General features: G+C 59.8%; 1 protein-coding gene across 1 annotated transcript; it reads left to right on the top strand.

The window, feature by feature from the left end:
- The first annotated feature begins 4,720 nt into the window (after positions 1 to 4,720).
- SNED1 (sushi, nidogen and EGF like domains 1) lies at positions 4,721 to 22,752 on the top strand. Its single transcript, XM_042820845.1, is given in 33 exon segments — positions 4,721 to 4,836; positions 4,838 to 5,114; positions 7,553 to 7,840; positions 8,616 to 8,756; positions 9,595 to 9,757; positions 10,735 to 10,860; positions 10,942 to 11,055; positions 12,422 to 12,535; positions 12,701 to 12,814; positions 12,897 to 13,013; positions 13,129 to 13,254; positions 13,492 to 13,596; positions 14,027 to 14,140; positions 14,231 to 14,356; positions 14,445 to 14,561; positions 14,635 to 14,751; positions 14,883 to 14,996; positions 15,071 to 15,244; positions 15,356 to 15,469; positions 16,393 to 16,506; positions 16,979 to 17,092; positions 17,184 to 17,297; positions 18,038 to 18,334; positions 19,410 to 19,593; positions 19,671 to 19,783; positions 19,899 to 20,177; positions 20,417 to 20,561; positions 20,751 to 20,833; positions 21,271 to 21,357; positions 21,467 to 21,583; positions 21,906 to 21,996; positions 22,428 to 22,508; positions 22,716 to 22,752. Coding segments are annotated over 33 exon segments (4,533 nt in total).
- The last annotated feature ends 1,024 nt before the right edge of the window (positions 22,753 to 23,776 follow it).

Below are 23,776 nucleotides of genomic sequence, written 5' to 3'. Positions count from 1 at the left end.
CCACCACAAAGGGAATGGAGTGGCTGTGAATTCTGGGGGACCTGAGCGAGGTGTGGGCAGAGGATAAGGAGGTCGGGACACAGAGGGTCTGCCTTGCCCTGCCCCGCAGCCTGAACCCAGCGGCTCTGCATCGCTTGCTGCTGCAGCGTGGGGCTGGGGGGCCCACCATCAGCCCCCAGCCTCCCGCTGTGCTTCTGCAGCAAGGATGGAGGCCATGCGGAGGCCAAGCGGCTCCCAGCGGCCCCGGCTGCCTCCCGTGTGCCCCAGGGAAGCAGGAGTCAGCCCGGAGCAGAACGGCCCCCAGCAGAAAGGCCGGGATCGGGGTGGGGGAAGAGGGAACCAGGGGACTTTGAGAGGAAGGGAGAGTAATTTAACATGACAGGCTGTTTATTTTGGCAAAAACGGTCTCCTTTCAACAGATTTCAAAGCCCAGCCCTGGGGCTGGGGGGGGGGGAGGGACCACACAGAGCAGGGGTTGTGGGGGCTCGATGGGGCGCCGACACCAGCATGCTTATCGCGGGGAGCTGGGGGGTCACAGCCTTAGGAAGGCTCGGGAGCGGGGCAGCTCCCCGGCACACACACGTGCCCTCATGTGTGCGCTGACATGTGCGTGGCCGCTGCACCACGTGCCCTTGCTGACAGCCCAGGGATGTGCACACACACCGGGCACGGGCACCGCGGGTTGCCGCATGGGCACCGGTGCACGGCCGCGCTCTGCACACGTGCTGGCTCGCACGCACACGCGCACGTTCACACGCTCCCCCGGCCCCGACTCCTTCCTGCGGGCCAGGGCTCAGCTGGAGTCTTGGCTCCCCCGGTGCAATTTCAAAAGAGGCTGTTTATAAAAAAAAAAAAAAATGCTAGTAAAGAAATAATTATTATAATCACATTAAGGGATTGGCTGTAAAAGCCCTGCGAGAGAGCGGGGCTGCTGAGCGGGAGGAGCGGGGCTCTTCGTGCAGGGAACGCAGGGGGGGCTTTTCCTGCATTTCGCTCATTTTATTTTCAGTCCCAATCCAGCACCCCCCCTCCCCTTCCTCCCCTTTATCCTGGGAAATGAAAACAATTTATTTAATGATGGATCATCCCTTTCTCTGGTCACTGACCTCCTGGGCTCATTTCTGCTGAGCTCGGCGGAAAACGCCAGGCTCGTTGTGGATCCCATCTGCGGGTGGGGGAAGGGAGGGGGGAGCTCACCCTCGGCCTTCCCAAAAACACAGCCCCGGGGAGCGGGCCGGGGCCGCCGGGGGTGGCTCTGAACAGCATCAGCGCTTTTCCATGCCCTCGGGATCAGGGGATGGATGCAGGGCTGGGGCCGTCCCACGCCCATCCAGCTCCCCTTCGTCCCTTCCTGGGCCATGTCCTGTTGCTCCCAACATGGTTCTTGTAAAAATGCGTAAATATTTACACAAGAATAATTTAAAAAACATGCTCTGTCAAGTAATCAAAGCACCAGCACATCCAAAGGGCTTTCAGTCCTATGGGGAACTCCGCTCTCGCTCCGTGCCGCCACGACGCGATGCTGGAGGTGGTTGAGGGCTGCGGGATGCTGGTGCTGGGCGAGTGCATCTCTGCATCACTGTGTGGAAAAGTGTCACCATGTATGTCTGAGGGACAAGTGTCTTCCTTGGCCATGTCTTCGGTGGGCACATCGGGGATGCATCAGTGGTTGGACTTGACGATCTTAGGGCTCTTTTCCAGCCTCATGGTTTGTCATGGTGGGGATGGATCGGCAGCTGGACAAGATGGTCTTAGTGGTCTTTGCCAACCTCCGTGTTTTGATGATTCTACAAGTTGCCAGGATGCTGCTGGTTTGGGGACTGCAGTGGAGAGGCTTGCCTGCACGAAGAAAAGCCACATTCTGCTGGTTGCCCCCCTCCCAGTGCCTCCTCCAGGAGCTTTGACTGCTTTGGCTCTGGTCCCACCTTCAGCCCTGGGTCTTGCACCAGCACGGCTTGGTTGATGACATTTAGCCCTTGCCCGGCTCCCACCTTCTCTTTGGAGGTGCCCAGAGCCTGAGCCCCACCATCCTTCTCTCTGCAATGACTCCATGTGTGGGGCAGGGGAATGGAGCATGCCCAGGAGCAGCACCACGAGCAAACCCTGCACCTACCAGAGCCTCCAGTACCTCCAGCTGCAGGGTTTGTTTCCTTCCCTGTAGGACCCCGGGGATGGAAACAAAGCCCAAGCCAGGCCCAGAGTTGCTCCATGTGCTGTGGGGCTTACAGGGAGACCCAGGGAGCTGTTAAAGATGCAGAGCCTGCTGAGCCCCGATGCGTTTGGGTGGAGGGGCCAGCGGGTCAGCACGAAAGCGCTCGTATTAAATTCAAGCACATGGTTTGGATTTTGCTCTCCCCCTCTGCTACAGCTAATTAGGCCAAGTCCAGAGAATGTCCCTGCTGATCCCCAACACATGTGTGACACCGGTGGTCCCTGTGAGCACTGTCCCCAGGCAGGGGGGGCCTCCAGGTGGCTCTGGGACGCGTGTGTGTGCACACGTGTGTGCGTGTGCATGGGAAGGAGGGGGGGGGGAGGGCGAGGGAAAGATTATGTTTTAATGAAGTTTTGAACTCATTATCTGGCCCGCATTCAAAGAATGCAAGAACGCTAATCATGCACATGAATGCGTGTGGTGGGAAGCGGCTGGAGGGGGGCCAAGAATACCGAGGTTCCTGCAACACAGATCCCGTGCTCCCGAGGGCCGTTCTGCCCAGCCGGGCACAACAGAGCCACCGTGCCACCATTGGGCTCTGGGGCACCTGGTCACCATGGGTGGCTGAGCACTGGTGGTTGGTGGCCACTTGGTGGCCTGAAGGATGGCAGCGAGCAGAAGGAAATGGCTCTCAAAGGTGTGTGATGGACCTGCTCTGCTCTGTGCATGGGAACATGGCTCTGTCTGACCCCTAGCACAAGGTGACCCCAGGACCTGCTCCTGTTCCCAGCCTAGTGTGCTGCCCCATTGAGCTCCATGGCTCTCAGCAAACCTGGGATGGGTGTGGAGGCTCTTGGGCACGTGTTGGGAGCTGACAAAGGAGAGGAGCACTCTGAATGCATTGCCACAGCCACTGCAGGCAAGGGAAAGAGGCATTTTGGAAAGGCAGCACCAAGAGCGCAGGCTTGGATGCGCGGGAAAGGGCTCTTTTCCCTGCTCTCCTCCCCAGCACTGAGCCCGGTTTCACACTGGGCCCAGCTTCTGACCCAAAGGAAATCGCTCAGGGCTGTGGCCAACAGCTGTTTTCCTGCCTCGGTTCCTGCTTTCAATTTAGTGTCCCAAATTCCGACAGCACGACGAGGCCATCGCCGCATCCCAAAATCCATTCATGCTCCAGGATGAACCCCTGTCCCCACGAGATGTGCCATGCTGGGATGCTCTGGTGGGCACGTGGGGTGCTCTGGCTGAAGGGGATGGCATCATTGGGGTGCAGGGCGCTTCGGGGTCCCCGGGGCAGCTCTGTCCATGATGCTGGAGCCTGCATGGGGAGCGGGGACACGGCACAACCCTGATGGTAGATGTGACCCAGGTGCAGGCAGGAGCAGGGCCAGCACATGGGTGTGGGGCAGCAGAGGGGCCAGGGGCTGCAGGGTACCCCAGCATCGCTGCGTCCTGTGGGATGGGGAGAGGAGCACAGCCTTAATGCCTTCCAGAAGATCAGCTGCGAGTGGCCAGGGAGGGTAATTCGTATCAAACTCATAAACCCTTTATTAGTGTCTCAGGGGGGAAATCCGGATGTGGCCGTTTATTTATTTTGGATTTCGCCTTTTTTTTTTTTTCCCCCTCTCTTTTCCTTTTAACGTTGTCTTCCAGGAGATTTTTAAAGGGACAGGGCTGCCTCGCTGCTCTCACTGAGCTCCGTGTGCTCAGTGCCTGTATGGGGCTGCCTTTGGGGCCAGCGGCCACGGACAAACACTCGGGGGGGGGAGCACTGTGCCAGGGGTACCCCTCAGTGTGCCCTGAGCCCGCAATTGGCAGAGGGGGCAGCTTCCCATGGTGTACATCAATGCCCACAGCCCTGGGTCCTGCATTTTGGGGACCCCTCACACTGCAGTGGCAGCACCCACGCGGTGCCCGTGCTGCGGCGGAGCCCCGCTGTTACTCACTGCAGCACTTCAGCCCTTACATAATTTGTTCCTTGGCTGGTGCTCAGCACACAGCACGGCCTCACTGCAGCATTCACACAGCGGGGCATAGAGCAGAACCCCCGGTGTCCCAACACCCCCCCTACTGCTTCTCGTGTCCCCAGGGCCACCTGCTGACCATTGCATCCCCAGTGGCACCGCAGTGGGACAGCCCACTCCCCGCAGCGTTTCCCATCTGGATAAGCGATGTGCTGCTGATAAACGCTTTGCTTCGGGGTTTGTTTGTTTCGCTTTCTTTTTTTTTTAAATTATCACTATTTTTCTTTCCGAGGAGACAAAGAGGCCCTTGAGCCGAAAAGCGTAACTTAAAACATCGCATTCCTGAAAAGAATTTCCTGATAATATTTTTAGCACCTGAAAAAAAAAAAAAATAAAGAAGGGAAAAAAGCAAATAACGGCGTTTGTTCCGTCCCCTCCCCTCCCCTCCCCGCGCTCTCTCGGGCCCCGTTCGGGGGAGCAGCGGCCGCCAACCGGGGCAGCGCGAACACCCCGCGCGTGGGGACCCCACGGCCACGCCTCCTTCATTTGCATAGACACGCCCACGACGCGATCGGCGTTCCCATTGGTCAGCTGCGCCCGGGCTATGCAAATGCGCCCCCAGCGGGGCGCTGCGAGCGAGTCGCTCCGCGGGTAGAGCAGAGCGGCGCGGCCGGCGGCGGAGCTCCGAGCTGCGGGCACGGCTCCGTTCCGCTCCGCCCCGCGCGCCGCCATGTCGCGGCTGCCGGTGCCGGCGTGAGGGAGACGCGGGCCGGAGTGCGACGGGCGCTGCCATGCGGGGCCTGGCGGGCTGGCTGGCGCTGGCGACGCTGCTGGGCGAGTGGCTGCGGGCGGGCGGCGTGGTGCCGCTGGCGGACTTCTACCCGTTCGGGCCGGCGCAGGGCGACGCCGCCACGCTGAAGCAGGACGACGGCGGCTCCGAGCTGCGGCCCCTCTCCGTGCGCTTCCCCTTCTTCGGAGCGGGGCATACCGGGCTCTACGTGAGTGCCGGGCCGCGGGGGGCCCGCCGAGGGGGAGCGGGGCAGGCGGGGCTGTGCCGCGGTCCGGGGCTGCCGGCTACCTTCTCTCCCTCCCAGCCTCTTCTTTTGCCTTTTTGCCTTTCTTTTTAAATAACGCTCAGCTCACGTCGCTCCCAGCGGTGGACGAGTGGTTGCGTGATCCCTGCTGAATCCAGAGCATCGGAGCGATGCTGAGGGCAAACCGCAGGGTCCTCAGCCCAAAGCACGGCGTTTAGGGGAAAGGGGACCGAGCGGAGGCGGCTGCTGTGCCGGGCGGTGCCGGTGGGGTCGGGCAGCACTGCTGGAGCAGATGTTGTGAGGTCCCGGCCGTGATGTGGGACGTGCCTGCTGCTCTCCATGTGCGAGTCATTAATTGAGCTGACAGGACGCGCTGGCATCTGCTGAGCATTCTAAAATTGCGTTTCCTCCGAGGGTTGTACAACCTTCTGCTTTCCATGCCGTTCCCACCCGGGGATGCTGGTGTGCGGCAGTGTCCCATGCAGTGGCCTTCAGCTCTCAGGAGCGTGCGATCTTGCTCTGGGATGGGCTCCCATCAGAGCAAAGCATCACCGGGCAGCACCCAGCAGTGGAAGCGTGTCCATGTCCCCATCTGTCTCACCATGCTGGCCAGTCTCCAGAAAGCTTTTGTTTCTGCTGACACTGAAAGCACCACGATCACGCTGGTCCCTCAGGGAGGTGCAGGCAGATATCCTGACCACGGTCGCACTTTGGTGCCAAGCCTTGAAGGCAAGGCCTTGGGAAGGAGCAATCGCTGTGCTTGGGCTGACCGAGCAGTGTGATGGGGTGAACCTTTGACTGCTGATGCTTCCTCTGAAAGTGTCACCAAAGCAGTAAGAGGTGGTCCGACGGCCTCTGAGGGAGCTGGGATTTGGGAACACTCTGCACAGAGGGCAGAGGACTGGCACAGCAAGAAGGAGGGTTGTGCAGGCTGCTGGGCTTGGCCAGGTGTTACCCAACATACAGGAAGGGATGGGCACAGCACAGGGGCTTGCTGCGACCTGTCCCATACTTCCCCCTCGGGCGCCCAGCCTGCAGTATGTCTGTGCCCTGGGCAGCCTGACAGCAGACAGCCTGATCCTGCTTGGGTCCCTGCTGGGGACAGCCCAGTTTGGAGCAGCTGGCATGCAAGGTGTCCTGTGGGCAGTGGGGCTGGAGAAACCCTGCTCTATTGGGTTGGAGGAAGGGGGAAAGTGGATTTTCTGTGTGGATTTTCTAGTGCCTAGTAAGCATCGTGGTCATGCTCCCTGTGCTTTTGGAAAATTGGTGTCCCAGTGGTCTCGTCCCCTTTTTCTGATTTGGTCCAAGTTGACTGACAATTCAGAGCAGACTGATGGGCACACCAAGATTTGTGCCAGTTCCTGCCGGGATGCTCTGATTCACTGTCTCAGCTGGGGGCACGCGTTGCTTGGACCTCGCTTGTTCAACCTCGTGTGTCTTTGGCACAGGGACTTCTTTGGGATGAAAATGCCGGCCCTGTGGCAGCTGTGGGAGATGCACCGTTCTCGGGGCCAAGTGGCTTTGGTGTCTGCCTTGAGGGGGGTGACCCTGTAGGGGTGGCTGTCACCTCACGTCCCCAGGAAGCCTCACAAGCTGTGTCCAAAGCACAAGGCCCGAAGTGCAGGGCTTGACCCTGGGGGTCCCTCTGGGCCTGCCCCTTCCTCCGTAAAACAAACAAAAAAACCCTTTCTTGGCACTAACTCTCTCCCATCTTGCTTTAATAAGGGGAAGAATGTTCCTCTGCGGACACTGTGAGGTTATGGAGGGTTTTCTGAAAGGGAATGGCGTTCCCCTCAGTCACAGCAGGGCCTGCCCTGTGCTGCTGCTTGCGGCTCTTGGGACCCTACAAATGGCCACAGCCAATGCGAGGGGCTGCTGGAGGCTGCGAGGCTCTGCAGGGCGAAGCAGCCCCTCCAGTATTGTCACACGTGTGTGCCCACACCTCCCTGGCCTCTTGTTAACAGAATTAATCAGCACTGCGAGCATTGAGCCCACGAGTTTGGGCACCCGATATGCTGCTATCTGGTAGGCCTCGGTGCTGGGTGCCGCTCGTTAGCCAGGCTGGACCGCTGCTTTGGGTGCCCCCAGCCCAGGCCAGTGCTCTTCCAGGCATTCCTGCCAGGCCTGGCCAGGCTCTGGCAGGAGAACAGGGCCGGGTTTGTTCGGTGGAGGTCGGGGGGTGAGGCCACTTTCCCGGCCGGGCCGCCCGTGCTTCAAAGGGCAGGAAGGGGAAACGCTCAAATATTTGTGGAAGGAGGCTGCGGGGGGAACAGGCGAAGCAAAAAGAGCCTTTAAAATAAGAATTCGGCGTGGCTGGGGCTGAGAGGGCAGCGGGGACGGCCCCATCGGCGCACTTCAGGGCCGGCACCATTCTTGCCTCTTGTCCCCCCCCTTGCCTGCAGGTGAACAACAACGGGATCATCTCCTTCCTGAAGGAGGTCTCCCAGTTCACGCCGGTGGCCTTCCCGATCTCCAAGGACCGACGTGTGGTGGCGGCTTTCTGGGCGGACGTGGACAACCGGCGGGCAGGTGATGTGTATTACCGGGAGAGCCAGGACCGGGCCATCCTGGAGCGGGCGACCAAAGACATCGCGCAGTACTTCCCCGAGTTCCCTGACTTCTCTGCCCAGTGGGTGTTCATCGCTACGTGGTACCGAGTCACTTTCTTCGGGGGAAGCTCGTTTTCTCCGGTGAGCAGTGGGGGCACCCATGGGGGTGGGCAGAGCTTGGCATCCTCTGATGGGGGAGGGAGCAATTAGCTTAGGGTGGGTTTTTTGAGAGTAACACTGAAGGAAGCAGAGCTTGGGTGTCTTCGGCAAGTTCATCTGACTGTGCTGAGGAGCCTGGGCTTGTGCCTGGAACCCTGAGCCCCAGGGCTCGTGGAAGACTTGGCTCTAAGGCTTTATTCCTCTTTGCTGTGAGCCTGACCACCATCCTGCAGCTTTCTTCTAAGCTTCAGGGATCCAAAGGCAAGCTTTCATACCAGAATAATTTTGATTTCCCATTCAGGAGTGTGGTATTCACTGCACTTGGAGAACCTGGGGAACCTCCTGTTTCCCTTTAGAGCCCCAGCAGCTGCATGCTGGCCATGCTTATTGCTCCCTGGGCTGGCTGCTCCACCATGCTGTAGGGCTGTGCCACTTGCTGCCCTCCCCTGCAGCGTTGCTGGGAATAGGAGTTTGTGTCTGAAGGAGTTTCTCTGTGAGGCACTGGGGTTCCTTAGTCCTGGTGTGGCACAGACTGAGGCCATTTGGCACAAAAGTGCCTCCCTACACAATGAGCTGAACTCTGGTGCTGCTCCTGCATGGCCATCTGTCCTGGGAGAGGAGTCAGTGGTGAAGGAAGCACCCCTCTGCTGCATGCTGCCTGCAGCTTTACTGCCTGACAGTGTTACAGTCTGTCCTTTTATGACCCGCTCGCTATGTGACTGTGCTCACTCACTGCCTTCTCTCCTCCATCCCGTAGGTAAACACTTTCCAAATAGTCCTCATCACGGACGGCAAGCTCTCCTTCACCATCTTCAACTATGAGTCCATCACCTGGACCACGGGTATGCACGCCAGCAGTGGGGGGGACTTTGCTGGGCTTGGCGGCATCGCAGCGCAGGTAAGCAGCGGACACGGCCTCACCCCAGGTAGTGCCCGAGCCCACCGCACTCGGTGCTCTTTGCATTCCCTAGAGCAACTCTGGCAGCACGGTGTGGCTCATGGATTTTTGGTGGTGGCTCCCTCCCTCCCCCTGCTTTTTTAAAGTTCTTAAATATCCGTGTGTGCTCTCTTTCCCGAAGCTGAGACCATATAGGGGACTTTGTTATAACGAAACCACGGTTCTTTACCTTGGCTACTGCCTCTTAGTTCCTTTTCCTTCCTAACCTCAGACTTTAAGAGCAGCCCGTCAGCTGCCGCAGCCAGCACAGCTTTTGCTTGTATTTTTATTTCATCCTTGTGTGCGTTGTTGTGTTTAAGAGGGGAAAAAAAAACGCAACCCAGTCCCCGTTCGGATGTGTGAATTTACCACCAGTTGATCTGTCCTTGGCTCCCTGCCTGCCCGCCTGCAGGAAATCGCAGGTGTAGAGGAAAGAGACACGTTTTGAATCCCCGAATTCAGGAGCAGGGATGGGTTTTATGGACGTAAACAGAGCAGTTGCTGCACACCTTGGCCAGTGAGCAGCCCTCTGGGAGCTCCTGCGAGGAGGAGTGGAATCTCAGGGGAAGAAATGTCCCTCTCACCCCGTGTCTCTGGGCTGTGGGTTCTGTGAGCCTGTGCTCCTGGACACCGGGAAAAGCAGTCATCCCAGGGAGTGATCCATCACTGCAGGGATGCAGAAGGAACCCGGGCGGTGGCAACGATGCGCGGTCCAGCAGAGCAACCCCTCGTGCCGCGACCCCTCAGGTGCTGTTTTGCAGTATTGATGGCTCTTTACTTTCTGCCCTTGTCCTCCCAGGCAGGTTTTAACGCCGGTGATGGAAAGCGCTACTTCAACATCCCCGGATCCCGCACTGACGACATCGCTGACGTGGAGATGACGACAAATGTGGGTATCCCCGGGCGCTGGGTGTTCAGAATCGATGATGCCCAGGTGCAAGTGGGGGGCTGCAGCAATACAAGTAAGAGGACAGCAGTTAGGTTTATTTAACTCCCAACCCAACCCCAAACTGTTCTCCAGCCCTATCTTTCCCTGCCTCGATCCCCACCCTCACTTCCCCCCCCTGAGGGGAGAGAGCAGTGACCCACGGGTGGAGCAGACAGCTCGAGGGGCTTGGGGAGGGCTCGGGGTGGGGGCAGCAATGGGGACACCATCCTTGGAGGCTCCAGCCCACTGTGTGGCTGTGGGAAGTGTGGCTCCTGGGCTCTGTGCCTGGGAATCCCCAGTGTGGTTGGGATCTGCCCACTCGTGCTGGGTTGGAAAAAACTAGTGGGGAGGAAAGCTCCTGAGACCAATACAGGCTGTGGGGTACGGGGGAGGAGGTGAGGGGGAGTGTGAGGGGCTCTGTGGCCCCGGTACCACTGTGGGGCTGGGCTGTCACCCTTAGGGCAGCTCGTCTGTCCTTTGGGGCCTCAAGGCAGCTGCTGCCCGAGGATGCCAGCAGTATACAGGGGCTGTGCCCAGCCATCCCAGTGCATCCTCGGCAGAGCCACTGGCCTCCTGTTCCTTGTCCCCTCCCCACCCTGGCTGTGTTTTCTTACCTGCTAATCTACGCGTGTTTCATATGACCTGTGGGTTTGCTTTGGACAGGTTCTCCCATCCCTCTTCCCCTCTGCCCCAGGCCATAGGCAAGGGCTGGCTGGATAACACCCGCTGGTTGTCCCTGCCTTGTAGGGCCCTGGCCCTGCCTCCCCGCTCCTGCAGCAAGAATAAAACCTTCACCCTGCCCGAGAGCAGCGAGCCCATCTGTGGGGCACACAGCCCCCAAATGCGGGCTCCCCAAGCTCCCTGGAGAGCCGGGTGACCATGTCCAGCCCAATGCACGGACAGCGGGGCTGGATGGACGCTGGGACGGACCCCGGCGGTTGCGTGGCCGGAGTGCAGTGTGTCAGCCCAGCCGGAGCGGGCTGTGAGCGGAGGGCGTGCGTGTCTCCGCAGCCTCCGTGTGCCTGACACTGCGGCCCTGCCTGAACGGGGGGAAGTGCATCGAGGACTGCATTACTGGGAACCCCTCCTACACCTGCTCCTGCCTCGCGGGCTTCACGGGGAAAAGGTGCCATGTCGGTGAGCAGCCTTCCTGTGCCTCCGGCCTCGCTGCTGCCTCCTTGCCTGCCCTGAGCCCCTGCTCTTCCCATGGTCTTTCAGACGTGGATGAGTGTCTGTCTCACCCGTGCCAGAACGGAGCCACCTGCATCAACAGCGTCAACAGCTTCAGCTGCCAGTGCCCGCCAGGCTTCAGAGGTGCCAGCTGTGAGATCGGTGAGTGTCGTGCTGAGATGTGGCCATTGGAGTGGGCTCTGCTGCTTGTAGAGTGATTGGCACTCATCGTGCCTGCTGGACATCTCAGCTCTGTTCTGAGATGTCTTGGCTCCTCCCTGCAGGCAGCTGGAGCAGAGCATTGTGTCTAGCTGCCCTGTGTGAGAAGGGGATGCATGTGCTTGGGAATGTCCCCTTTGTAATGGAGTGTCTGGGGACGGAGAAGCATCGGGGGCTGTGCCAGCAGGCTCAGCAGAGCCAGCATGCAGGTGTCATAGCTGCAGTGAGGCATCCTGTGAGCCCTGCCCAAAGTGCTCAGAGAACCACCGATATCCCCAGGTAGGGATGGGGGCACAGCGGGGCTGCAGGGTTCTCAGACACCCCACGTGCCCCTGCACCATGCCTGCGGGATGTGCAGAGTTCACGTGGGCAGGCTGGGAAGATCTCAGTGGTTTTCTGAGAGCGTAGAGGAGCCGATGACAGCCAGCTACTCTCCTGCAGCCTCCCCCACTGTGTTTGGTTGGAAGCCACTGTTAGACGTTGAGCAGTGCTGGGGAAGGGTCTGCTTGCCCTGCGGTCGCCTGCTAGAGCCACAGCGGCTCTGGGGAGTCAGGCTTTGTGCAGCAACTCTCGATGCGCCCCGGGAACAAGCGGCTTCCAGCGGGAGCCCTGCTGGGCGCCGAGTGCCGTGGTCTTGGATCACAACTTGCTGAAAGCAAAGGAAACTTTGCTCTGGCAGCGAGTGCTTCCTCTGCTGGCAGCCTGCTCCCAGGAGTGCTTGTCCCGGCATGGCTGCGAGCAGCGCGCCCGCTGCTTTCCATGTGCTGGAAAGCGCTGGTGCTTGGTGCCTGAGAAGGGGTCTGGGGAGGGCCCTGCTCCACGTGGGGCTTTTACAAGTGGCACTCAGCTCCCGAGCCCTTGAGAGCACCTGGGAGCTCTCCTAGGCTTCCCGAGCCCCGGCTCGCCTCCGGATGAGTCACTGCTAATGCAGGCAGCAACATCCGCCGGGGCGAGAAAGGCATCTGCTCACAACACCTCTCCTCTGGGCGTGGGGACAGCAGCGAGGGCCGATGGCCAAGGGGCTCAGCACTGGAGCCAGGTTTCCACAGAGCAGAGTGGCGGGGCAGCCTCTACTGGCGATGCCGGCTCGCCCCGCGCTGGCGTTGGCTCCGAGTGAGCCTTGTGCCGGCAGGGAGGGAGAGCGGGGAGTTTCCTTCTGGGGGAGGGATCCGGCACCCAGAAAGCAAAGCTGGATAGAAACCGTCTGAGCTGTCCTTGCCCAGTATTGCCTTGGCAGCGGCAGAGGACACGGTGTGCTGGTCCTGTGTGTGGGTTGATCCACCCCCTTCTCTTTGCTGTCCTGCTGCAGAAGAGTCGCCGTGTGAGACCAAGGTGTGCCAGAACGGCGGGACGTGCCAGGTGGCAAATGGGACAGCGGTGTGCACCTGCCAGCCAGGGTACGCGGGAGGAGATTGCGAGACAGGTGGGCACTGATCAGCAGCAGGAGCCCGCCTGGTAGGGATGGAGTTGTGTCCCACTTCGGCAAGCTGCATTCTTACCCCTTCATCCCCACCCAACCTTATTTCTTGATCCCCGAGGCTGTAAGTCCGTGGTGTGTCCAACCAGCCCTCCCTGCCCTGTGTTACAGAGGTGAACGAGTGCGAGTCCAGCCCCTGCCTGAATGGAGGGCACTGTGTTGACCTGGTTGATAACTACACGTGTGTGTGCCTGGAGCCCTTCGTGGGACAGCGCTGTGAGACAGGTGCCTGGTGCCCGCATGCCTGGGGCAGCCAGCGGCCGTTCCCGCTGCCCTCCTCTTGGGCTCATGGCGTCCTCCTCTCCAGACCCCTCCTCCTGCGAGGACCGGAGCTGCAGGAACCGGCAGACATGCAACTACATCCGCCCGGGACGCTACATCTGCACGTGCTCCCCGGGCTATTATGGCAACAACTGCCAATACGGTGAGCGGCGGTGCGGGGATGTCACTGACGTCCTCACAGAGGCATTGGGCTGTGCGGAAAGGGCACATCGGTGTCCCTCCCCACAACGTATCCAGCAGCGTCCCTGTCCCTGCAGGTGGCCCCCGTGTGCCCAGTGCCTGCCTCTCCAACCCCTGCCAGAATGGGGGCAGCTGCCTGGAGCTGGAGCAGGGCTATGCCTGTGACTGCCCGGAGGGCTATGCCGGGCAGGACTGCCATGACAGTGAGTACCCGGAGTCCCCGTTGGGATGCCACCTTGCTGGGGAGGCCCTACAGGAGTGCTTGTGCAATCCCAGGGAGAAGCTGCCCTTGCAGAGTTTGTTCAGGTCTCCAGGACTGAGCTGTGGTCCTTGTCTCCCAAGCAGCTGTGCCCTGGGGCTTCTGGCTGTGGGTCCTGAGCTCCCCCAGTGAGGCTTTCCTGGCACTGCAATACAAGGGGAACTCCTTCCATCTCTTGCAGAGCTGACGGAGGGCTGTGAGTGTCGTAATGGGGGCAGCTGCCTGGAGGGGAATGTCACCATCTGCCAGTGCCTGCCAGGATATTTTGGCCTCCTCTGTGAATTCGGTAGGTGAAGGCTTCTTAAGTGCTGCTGAAATTTTTTTGTGTTTGCTCCCTCTTCTGGACACCTAACACCAGCCTGGCTCCGATGCGAAGGATCCACCCTGTGTCCAAACCTAGCACAGCAGCCTAGTGTTTAATCTGAGCCACCTACACAAGCTAAGGCCTGGAGATATGTTCCTCGTGGTGAGGAGATGCCATTCTTGCTGTGCTTTGTGCCATGCCTTTCCCAGGCCCTGGACATGGCCTGGAGATGGAAGCCCTAGCTGGGCATGTTGTAGCTCCTTCCCGCATCCCAAATTAACCTTAACATCCTCATGGTCTTCAAAAAGGAGCATGGGGGGGCTATGATCCATCCCATCTCATTAAGCTCTGTAAAGCTCTGGGGTCTGTTCCTAGCTGGAAGCTGACAGAAGCTCTTGCTGTGTTTTTGCAGAAGTGACCACCACTCCGTGCAATGTGAACACTCAATGTCCAGATGGTGGCTACTGCATGGAGTACGGTGGGAGCTACCTGTGTGTGTGCCACACCGACTACGGCACCAACCACAGTGAGTGTCCTTGGCTGGAACGTGGGGATGGTGCAGGGAGGGATGTGGAACGTATGGGTTCAGGATCTGTAGCTCTGAGGTTTTAATTTGGCTTTGCAGCGGTGCCGTCCCCCTGTGACTCTGAGCCCTGCCTGAACGGGGGCTCCTGCGAGACTCAGGATGACTCCTACACCTGCGAGTGTCCCTCAGGTTTCCTGGGCAAGCACTGCGAGAGAGGTACGTGCCACAACGGGAGCAGGATCTGGCCCCTGGGGCAGGGACCTTGCTGGGGAGCCGGTGGGCATCTCCTGTTCTCCTCTTGCAGCCCGGCCGCGGCTCTGCAGCACGGCGCCGTGCCGCAATGGGGGCACATGCAAGGAGGCCGACGGCGAGTACCACTGTGCCTGCCCCTACCGCTTCACCGGCCGCCACTGTGAGATAGGTACGGCCCCAGCACGGTGAGGGGAGCTGGGCGGTGTGCGTCCTGCTCCAGACTCAACTTATGCTGCCTGCAGGTAAACCAGACCCCTGTGCCTCGGGGCCCTGCCAGAATGGGGGCACCTGCTTCCACTACATCGGCAAGTACAAGTGTGACTGCGCCCCGGGCTATGCTGGACGGCACTGCGAGATCGGTACGTGCGGGTGCTGCTGGATGTCACCTCCTTCCCTGCCATCCAAACCACTCCGGGGATACGGCTGGGGGGGAAGTGGCAGCTGCTCTGCGCCCTGCTGGTTCCACACCGCTGCCTTCTGCTCTTCCCAGTGCCGTCTCCCTGCTTCCTGAGCCCGTGTGAGAATGGTGCGACCTGCGAGGACCTCGGCGGGGACTTTGTGTGCACGTGCCCCATGGGCTACACGGGGAAGCGCTGCGGGACAGGTGAGGGCCCTGCACTGCCACAGCCCGGCCCCAGGCGCCCGAGCCACGCTTGCTCACTCCCTGTCTCTCCGCAGAGATTGACTGCGGCATGCCCAGCGCTGTGAAGCACGCCCAGGCCTCCTTCAACTCCACCACGGTGGGCTCGCTGGCCAAATACCACTGTGAGCTGGGCTACGTCCTCAGCCAGCACAACAGCCCCCGCGTCTGCCGCTCGCAGGGCGTCTGGAGCGACCCCCCTGAATGTGATGGTAGGCAGTGTGAGGAATTGGCTGAGCCGTGGTCCTGGCTTGGGGCTGTGTCGCTGCTGCCCGTGTCCACGAGACCCTTTCCTTATCTTCCCCCTGCCCAAACTCTTGCAGAGATTGATGAGTGCCGGTCTCAGCCCTGCCTGAATGGTGGCCAATGCAAAGACCGCATCGCCGAGTTCCTGTGTGTGTGTGAGCCAGGATACACGGGCCTCCACTGTGAGTTGGGTAAGAGAATGCACAGAGCTCACGTGGGGAGCAGAGGAGGGAGTCTCCACAGGTGGCTGTCGGTGTAGGTGGCCGTCTGTACAGCTGGAGTCATGTAGCTGGAAGTGGGGCTGCCTGTGTGCCCTGGCTTCCATCTCCTGCCCACCTGTGGCTCAGGGGAGCACCCAGCCCACCTGGGAAAGGTGCACGTGCTGCTTATCCATCCATGCCAATGGGTGCTGCATGGACATCTCTGGCATTGATGGGGCTGCGATTCCCAGGGGGTTGGGTCTGAATCCCCTGAATGGCTTTTGTGTGCCTCCAACAACCCCTGCTCGTCACAGCAGCATTTGCTGGAGAACGGTCCCAGCATGATCTTCATGTTCTGAACATGTTTAATGAAGGCCCAGATTGCAGGATCTGGGTGAGAAGTGTCCCTCACAGCTGCAGAGTTACTGGCCAAGACAGATTATGATGAAAAAGCAGCTTAAGATTTAACTGTTCTGGGGGCAGAGTGGGCTGTCCCTCCCACAGCAGTTCCTTGCACTTGCTTTTCTACGTGCATGTGTTCATCATGGCACAGGGCCTCTGTTGTATGCTGTTTGGTCGGTGCTGCCGGGAGGGATGTCAGGTGGCACGGGCTGGTGGGACACTGCACGGGTGGGTGATGGGATTAGGTGGGTCAGATGCAATGCCTTCAGGAGGGGATTGAAGGAAGGGATGTGCTATGCACACTTATGTGTGACTTGTGGTGTCTCAGCACAGCTCCATAACACCAGTTTTCCCCATCCATGTTGCCCCGCTGTCCAGCCCCACTTGGGGTTGTCCTTGCCCGGGGGAGTTTAGGGCAGTGAATGATATGGGGAGGAGAAACGGTGTCTCTCCAGGCTTTTTGTCCTGCTTGCCAGCCCTGGCTCTGCTCTGAGCACGTCTCCTCTCTGCAGAAGTTGATGAGTGCCAGTCAGAGCCCTGTAAGAATGGTGGAACCTGCCGGGACCTCTTGGGCTCCTTTGCCTGTTCCTGTCCCGAGGGCTTCGTGGGGACCCTGTGCGAAGAAGGTAGGGACACTGCTGAGCAGGGACTGTCACTTGGGCTCAGGGACATGGTCAGCACCTGTGCCTAGGCAGGTGCTGGGTGTCTGTCACAGGGTTGGCACTCAATCTCGGCCACTGTTGAGGGTATAGACTTAACCTTGCCCTGGAGAGGACACTGCTATCCATGATGCTCACTGCATCTCGTGTCTGCCAGCAGCAGAGCTGACCCTTCTCCTGTGGGGAGGGAACAGCCCCAGCAGAGGGCTCAGGCAGAGCAGGATGTCTGTCAGCTGCCCATCTACTTGGCAAGGCAATGGTGTGCCAGGGCATTGAGGCTACAGTGGCGTTGAGCTGGGGATTCTGGAGGTGGGCTCTGGCTGGCAGCCCTAGGCTACACCTTTGTGTTGCTGCTGTGGTCACACATGGGGCCGGCTGCCAGCACATCAGCGCGCTGCCTGCTGTAGGTGCTTCACTGCCAGCCTGCTCTCTCCTGCAGAAGTGGACGCCTGTGAGTCAGACCCTTGTCAGAATGGAGGGGAGTGTGAAGGTGATGGAGGTTCCTACCTGTGCGTGTGCCCGGAGGGTTTCTTTGGTTACCACTGCGAGACAGGTAAGGTGTGCAGGAGGGCAGTGCTACAGCCCTGCACGGCTGCTGCTGCTGGGGCATCAGATGCCATTAATGTCTCTCTCCAATTCTGCAGCCAGCGACCCGTGCTTCTCCAGCCCGTGTGGGAGCCGAGGCTACTGTCTGCCCAGCAATGGCACCCACAGCTGCACCTGCAAAGTGAGCTACACAGGCAAGAGCTGCGAAAAAGGTAAAGGCCCTGAGCAGCAGCACCAGGACGTGGCGAGGGGCTAGACAGCAGTGTGCCTGCCCTGTTACCCACCAACAAGGGGCTCGGCCATCGGGGACCAGCAGCTTCTCTCCCCCTGGCGGGGTTTGGATCTCACCTCTGCCAGGGGAGCCCCGGCTCTGTAGATGCTGAGGGCAGATGCCAGCAGGGCTTGATCATACCAGGTGCTGGGTGGCTGCTAGAGGTGATAGCAACAGCACAAGAGTGAGGCACATGGGGATGCCGGGCACAAGTTCCTCCAGGCTCCAGCAGTGCAGCAGGGGTTGCGTTTGCCTTGGATGCCTTTGGGAGATGAGGCAAAGAAAATGGATTAAAGCCTCCAGCTTCACAGCTGGAGAGTCCTCGAGGCCCCTCATCTGGTTTAAGCGATCCCAGTGGGGCGTTAGTCTGAAGGAAGGTTGTTCACTCTGTTCCCACGTGCTTCAGTGGCTGGAAGCAAATGCTGTGTTCGTAGCTCCGCCACGCAGGCTGTCTGCTCGCCCTGGCTCTGCTCAGGCCCATTGGGGTGGCTGAGCAGCCCCAGCTCCTCCAGCACACACTCAGCACCTGGCACGACCGGCCAGTGGCAGCCAAAGGGCTTCTGCAAGCTGCAACTCAAGAGTGAGAGGACCCTGTCCTCCATCTGCATTTCATTGCTGGGGTCTGTTCTCTAAAGATTCATGGCATTACCTCTCCCCTTTGCTTTTGCCCACACCCTGAAGAATTGCTGCCACCAACCTCATTAAAGGTGGAAAGGGTGGAGGACACTGGTGTGTTGATTTCTTGGCACCCTCCTGAGGACGCAGCCGCCAGGCAACTCATTGACGGCTACGCCGTGACGTACGTATCCTTCGACGGCTCTTACCGCAGGACAGATTTTGTGGACCGAAGTCGTTCTGCCCACCAATTGCGGGCACTAGCCTCCGGCAGAGCCTACAATATTTCTGTCTTTTCAGTCAAACGCAACGTGAACAACAAGAATGATATCAGCAGGCCTGTCATGCTCACCACGCGCACTAGTGAGTAGCGTCCTCAAGGGAATTAGGTTGTGAGTACAGGCTCCCCGGTGCCTGGGGCGCTGCTCCCAGCCCTGTGCCCTCCCCGGGGCCGCCTCCGGCTTCCCATCCTGGAGGTCTGCTCCAGCCTGAACCTGCTGGCCATGGCGTGGCTGAAAAAGGCGGTGCCCAAGCCCTGAAGTACTGGGTTGAAAGTGATGGTTTTTTTCTCCTCTTTTCTGTGGCCAGTGAGAATAGGGTCTGAAAAGAGTAACCAAGGCCCCCGGGGCAGGTATGGGTTGTCTGTGCCTGCAGCATCATGCTGCGCTTGCTGTCGGGGTCTGGGCCTGGCTGCAGTCAGTCTGGCGAAGCCTCAGTGCAGGCTGGGTGAGGCTGGAGTGTCCAGCAGAAAATGACCACTGTGGTGCTTTCTGAGGCCAGCATGCCTCAGCAGGCAAAAGAGACATCAGTTCTGTGGGTGGGGGCAGTGTTGTCAGACAAGCAGATACTGCTGCATCCTCCATAATACATAATCCCTGTGATGGCTGGAGTATGAATTGAAAGCAAACTGAGGATGAAAGAGATTGGACCTGGAAAAACTTCCCTGTAATGAGAGGGGAGGCCCGGGGGCTGGATCCCCTTGCTGGTGAGCTGCGCTGAGCCCAGCGCTGCCTACATGGCACCAGCCCAGAGGTGGCTGAGCTGGGAATGAGCAGCAGGGGCCTGAGGGTGTGGGGCAGCTGGACAGCTTCTGCCGCTGGGTTAGCCTTGGGTCTAGACCTCATCTGTGCTGGTGTGCACATGGCTGGGTGAAGGCCAGAGGCTGGGCAGGCGGCACCAGGCCTGGGGTTGACTACGAGCTGGACCCGTGGGCTGAGGAGCAACCAGCACGGAGACCAGGCTGGGTGCCTCCGGCTGCCCAACAGTGGGAACGCAGGGCAGTGGCACCAAGCTGGTGCCGTGGATGTGCCTTGGCTCTAGGAAGGCTGATCCAAATGGCAGGCTGGGTCATAGGAGATAAGGGATGTGGGAAGGACGCAGCCCGCCGCGGCCAGCTGCTGACCGCAGCCCTCCCCGCTTCTCTGCTCGCTCCGGCCAGGACCGCGTCCGGTGGAAGGCTTTGAGATCACGAACGTGACGGCCAGCACCATCACGGTGCAGTGGGCTCTCCACCGGCTCAAACACTCCACCGTCAGTAGGGTGCGTGTCTCCATCCGCCAGCCTGGGGACCTGGAAGACCGCACGGTGGAGCTGAACAGCAGCGTGGCCAAGTACACCTTCCTGTGAGTGTGGCAGGCGGGCGGTGGGACCGGCCGTGCTTGCGAGCCGCCGCACTCATGTCCCCTGCCCACCTCTGCAGGGACCTGCAGCCAGGAGAGCGGTACATCGTCCATGTCACGACGCTGAGTGGCATGGGGACGGAAGATCACCCCTCGGAGAGTCTGGCCACTGCCCCCTTCCACGTGTGGACGAGTGAGTGGGGCCGCATGGTGCAGTCCGGCACAGCCTTTGCCGGGCTGAGGGCGAGCTCCTGAGAAGCTCGAGGTTGGACTCTGGCACTGATCCTTTTCTCTCCCTCCTTTTCCAGGGCCTCTCCCCCCTCGCAACCTCACAGCCTCCCGCGTCACCCCCACCTCTGTGTCCATGACGTGGGAGCAGCCGCCCACCGGTGCCGTGGAGGGGTACATCATCAACGTCACCACCGCGCAGAGCGTCAAGAGCCGCTACGTGCCCAACGGGAAGCTCGTGTCCTACACCGTGCGGGACCTGCTGCCCGCGCAGCGCTACCGCCTGTCTGTGACAGCTGTGCAGAACACAGAGCAGGGCCAAGTGCACAGCGAGCCCATCCACCTCTACGTCACCACCTGTGAGTGCCCGTCTCTGCCCCTGACTGCCTGGGTATGGGATGGGTGCCCCACCGCTGGGAGCCAGCACAGGGGTAGGCGTGGAATTGCGGCTCAGTGATCCGTGGTTGGGGAAGGGAGCAGCATGTGGCTCAGGTGGCACCGTGTTTCCTTAGACAGCTCTTAATGGCACCTCGGGGACCTGTCACTGCACTGACTCGTTGCCCGCCTCTCTCTAAGCCTGACTCTTTGTGGTCTGCAGTGCAGAAGGACGGGGCTCCAGAGAGGCGCTGGAGCCAGGCCGGCCATCCCCGTGTGCTGCGCAACAGGCTGCCCCCAGCCTTTCTGCCTGAGCTCCGCTTGCTCGCAGACCACGACACAGCTGAGGAGCCTTCACCAGCCCCCAGGTAGGCACTGGCAGGCTGAGCACAGCCCCTTCCCCCAGCTCTAGCCAAGCTGCCTGCCCCAGCCTCTCTCCATGAGCTGCCTGCAGCACTTGCACTGTGCCATGTACCACCTGCAAGCGCTTCGCTCAGGCTGCCTCCAGCCTTGAGTACCCTGCCCTGCCCCACACCCTCACGGCTGTGCTCCCCCAGGTTCACTGAGCTGGTGGATGGCAGGAGGAGGATCAGTGCCAGGTTCGGCACTTTGCCAAGCAAATCCATCACCGTGAAGACACGTAAGTGCTTTGCTGCCTTTCTGGCCACCTTCTGTCACCGTGTGCCGTCTCCTGGATAGGGTGACAATGAGGCAGGCTGGGGGAGCCATAGGGGAGGGCAGAGCCACCTGCCCACCTCTCCCTGGCCATACAAACTTCTGCTTCACCTAAGGAGTGGGGTGGCCTCTGGCAAGTTGGGAAGCCCAGAGATGGTTTTGGGTGATGGGAGGAGATGTGAAATGTGGCATGGGCTGGCCTAGACTGCCAGAAGTGAATGCTGCCTCTGGCTTGCTATACCCCACGTGCCCCAGGAAGGGCTAAGGTGCTGCTCTAGGCATGGCTAGCCCACAACCCAGGCTAGGCTGGGTCCCCCAGCCTGCTGCTGCTGCTGCTGCTGCAGAGGGGCTGCTTTGGGTCTGGCTCAGGCTGGAAGTCACACTGACCCTCTCGTTGCCCAGAGCCAGAGGCTCCCGTGAGGCTGGAGAACACCGAGGAGCCCAGCCGGAGCAGTCTGGCACTGCAGATGCGAGAGGCATGGAGCAAAAGTGAGTCTGGGGCAGGCATGGCTGGAAGGGAGCTGGCCCTATGGACCCTATGGATGTACACAGCTTTGCCAGGGTCCCGGAGCCTGATGGCAGTGCACGTTTTTTCCAGGCATCAGGCAGAACTGCTCCACAAACCCATGCAAGAATGGAGGCACCTGTGTAAGCGAGAGTGAATCCTACCATTGCGACTGCAGCCCGGGCTTCAAGGGCAGGCACTGTGAGCTAGGTGAGTGCTGTGCTGCTCCAGGGTGCATGACAAGGCTGGCAGCTGTTCCAGCAGTGGGGTCCCACAGGGCACAGGTCACTGAGCAGCCCCCATCCATACCCAGCCCCCAGGTTCTGGTTGAGCCTCCAGCAGCCAGGATCCTGCTGTGCCCTGCAGTACCACTAAGCTGGAGCTCTCTTTTTGTGGGTCGGCTCCGAGTGACAGAGCCTGGAGCTCCAGGACTGCAGTGGGGGATCCTTGGGGGGCCTCGATGGCCTCCAGGGCACAGGCAGGCAGGGCCAGAGGTGGGCTTGCTGATAGCTCCCCTCTCCTGTTCCCCAAGCAGCCTGCAAGAAGGTGCCACACTCGTGCACACGGCTGTACTCGGAAACCAAGTCATTCCCCGTGTGGGAAGGAGGCATCTGCCACTACCTGTGAGTACTGCCTGCGGGTTGTGCTGCCCCTTCCCCTGGTGCTGAGAGCCAAGGCTGTCACTGCAGCACGGCTCCAGGGAAGGGAGTGTGAGCACAGGGCTGTCCCGTGCCGAGGCTTTTCTGGGTGCCTGGCACCGCTGGCAAAGCCTCCAGATCAGGGCAGGGTGTGACATGGTGCATCCCCTGCCTGCCAGCCCAGCTCAGGGCCACCTCTGCCCCTGGTAGAGGGCCAACACCCATGCTGGGGCACGGGGGCCTCTGTTGTGCCCCCAGCCTGCTTGTGGCACAGTGCAGCAGCCCAGCTCCTTGCCCAGGCACACAAGACTCAGCCACATTCTTATCAATGAAATAGGGGAGACCTCCCTTCAGCAGTTAAAAACACAGCTCCGTCCTTGTTACTCCACACAGCTCCCCTCTCTCTGTGTGTGCAGGTACAAGAGAATATACAAGGTACACCAGGATGTATGCTACAAGGAGAGCTGTGAGAGCACCGGTTCCAAGAAAACCAGCAGGTACAGCCACCAGAAGTGTTGCCCTCCCTCTGCTTGGGGGCCAGAATGCGGGCCGTGGGGTGTTGGGACTGAGGTGGGCAGGGAGGGGTGCAGGGCAGCACACGAGGCATGTGCTCCTCTACCTCAAGGCTGCAATGTTAGTGCCTCGTGGGAGCAACGGGTGAGGTGCTGTAGGACTGATGGGTCTTTTCCTTCCTTCTCTTCCAGAAAACGAAGCAACAGTCACACACTGAAGAAGCCATAGTGTAAGTGTCTGCTCCAGGCACAGGCAGAAGCCCTGAAGGGGGCAGATCCCAGGCCAAGGCTGGCACAAGCTGCTGGGCTTTGGGGGGGGCCTTTGTGCGCCAGCTCATTGTCCTCCTGCTCCTCTGCAGGGTTCAAAGCAGTAGGAACTTCATCCTTCCACGTCTAAGGGCTTCTGAAACACCAGGAAGATCAGATCTGCTCACTGGGTTGAATGCAGCAGGGCCACTTTCCTGCCTGGCCTCAGCCACTCCCTCTCCTCCAGCCCATTAGGGACATGCAGCCAGACTGACACTGAGCAGCACTGCCTTTCCTCTGCCGAACCAGCAGTGCCTTTGCCCTGCCTTGCCTTGCCCCAGCTGCCTGCCCCAGGGGTCCCTTGGGCCCCCCAGTCCCAGGCTTCTGGCTCTGCTCTGCCACCAACAGGCTGAGCCCACCAGCAGCTGCACCAACCTGTTTTCGTAATCCAAGGTTATAAGAAGTTTCCTATAACCCCCAAATAAAACAATTGAATGCGGACCCAAAAGCCTTAGCTATCACCTGAAGCCTGGCCCGCACGGCCTGGTGGGAGGAGGTCTTCTTTACATCCATTCCCTACATTAGAAATGGAGGTGAGAGCAGGTGCTGGAGGCACAGCCCTGTGCTAGAGTGGAGCAGTTCAGGCAGCTTCCACTGCCTCCTCACTTTTTTTTTTCTTTGCTTTGTAAACAATCTGTGGTTTTAACCAACTTTCCAGCTCAGAAAGTGATAGAGCACCTAGAAGTTACTAGAAAGTGCTCTGCAGGGTAAGTTTATCAGCAGGGGTGTGATGCTACGCTCAGTGTGGCACAGCACGGCGTGCCATCCCCCTGCACAGCTCCCCCCACCCCATGTCACCCTGCAGGGCTGCTGCCATCACCGTGCTGTTTGTGGGTACCCTGGTGACTGTAGCAGAGCCAGCAAGGAAAAAAAAATTAGCTTAGAAATGTTCCTAGTTGTTGTGAGTTTGTACGATGATGCTAGTTAAACATAGATTTGTGTATTAA

The sequence above is a fragment of the Centrocercus urophasianus genome, unplaced genomic scaffold (genome assembly GCF_019232065.1).
Source record: "Centrocercus urophasianus isolate 14NV4802_14NV808 unplaced genomic scaffold, USGS_Curo_1.0 seq_19, whole genome shotgun sequence".
Classification (NCBI taxonomy): Eukaryota; Metazoa; Chordata; class Aves; order Galliformes; family Phasianidae; genus Centrocercus; species Centrocercus urophasianus.
This window is presented reverse-complemented; position numbering and strand designations above follow the sequence as displayed.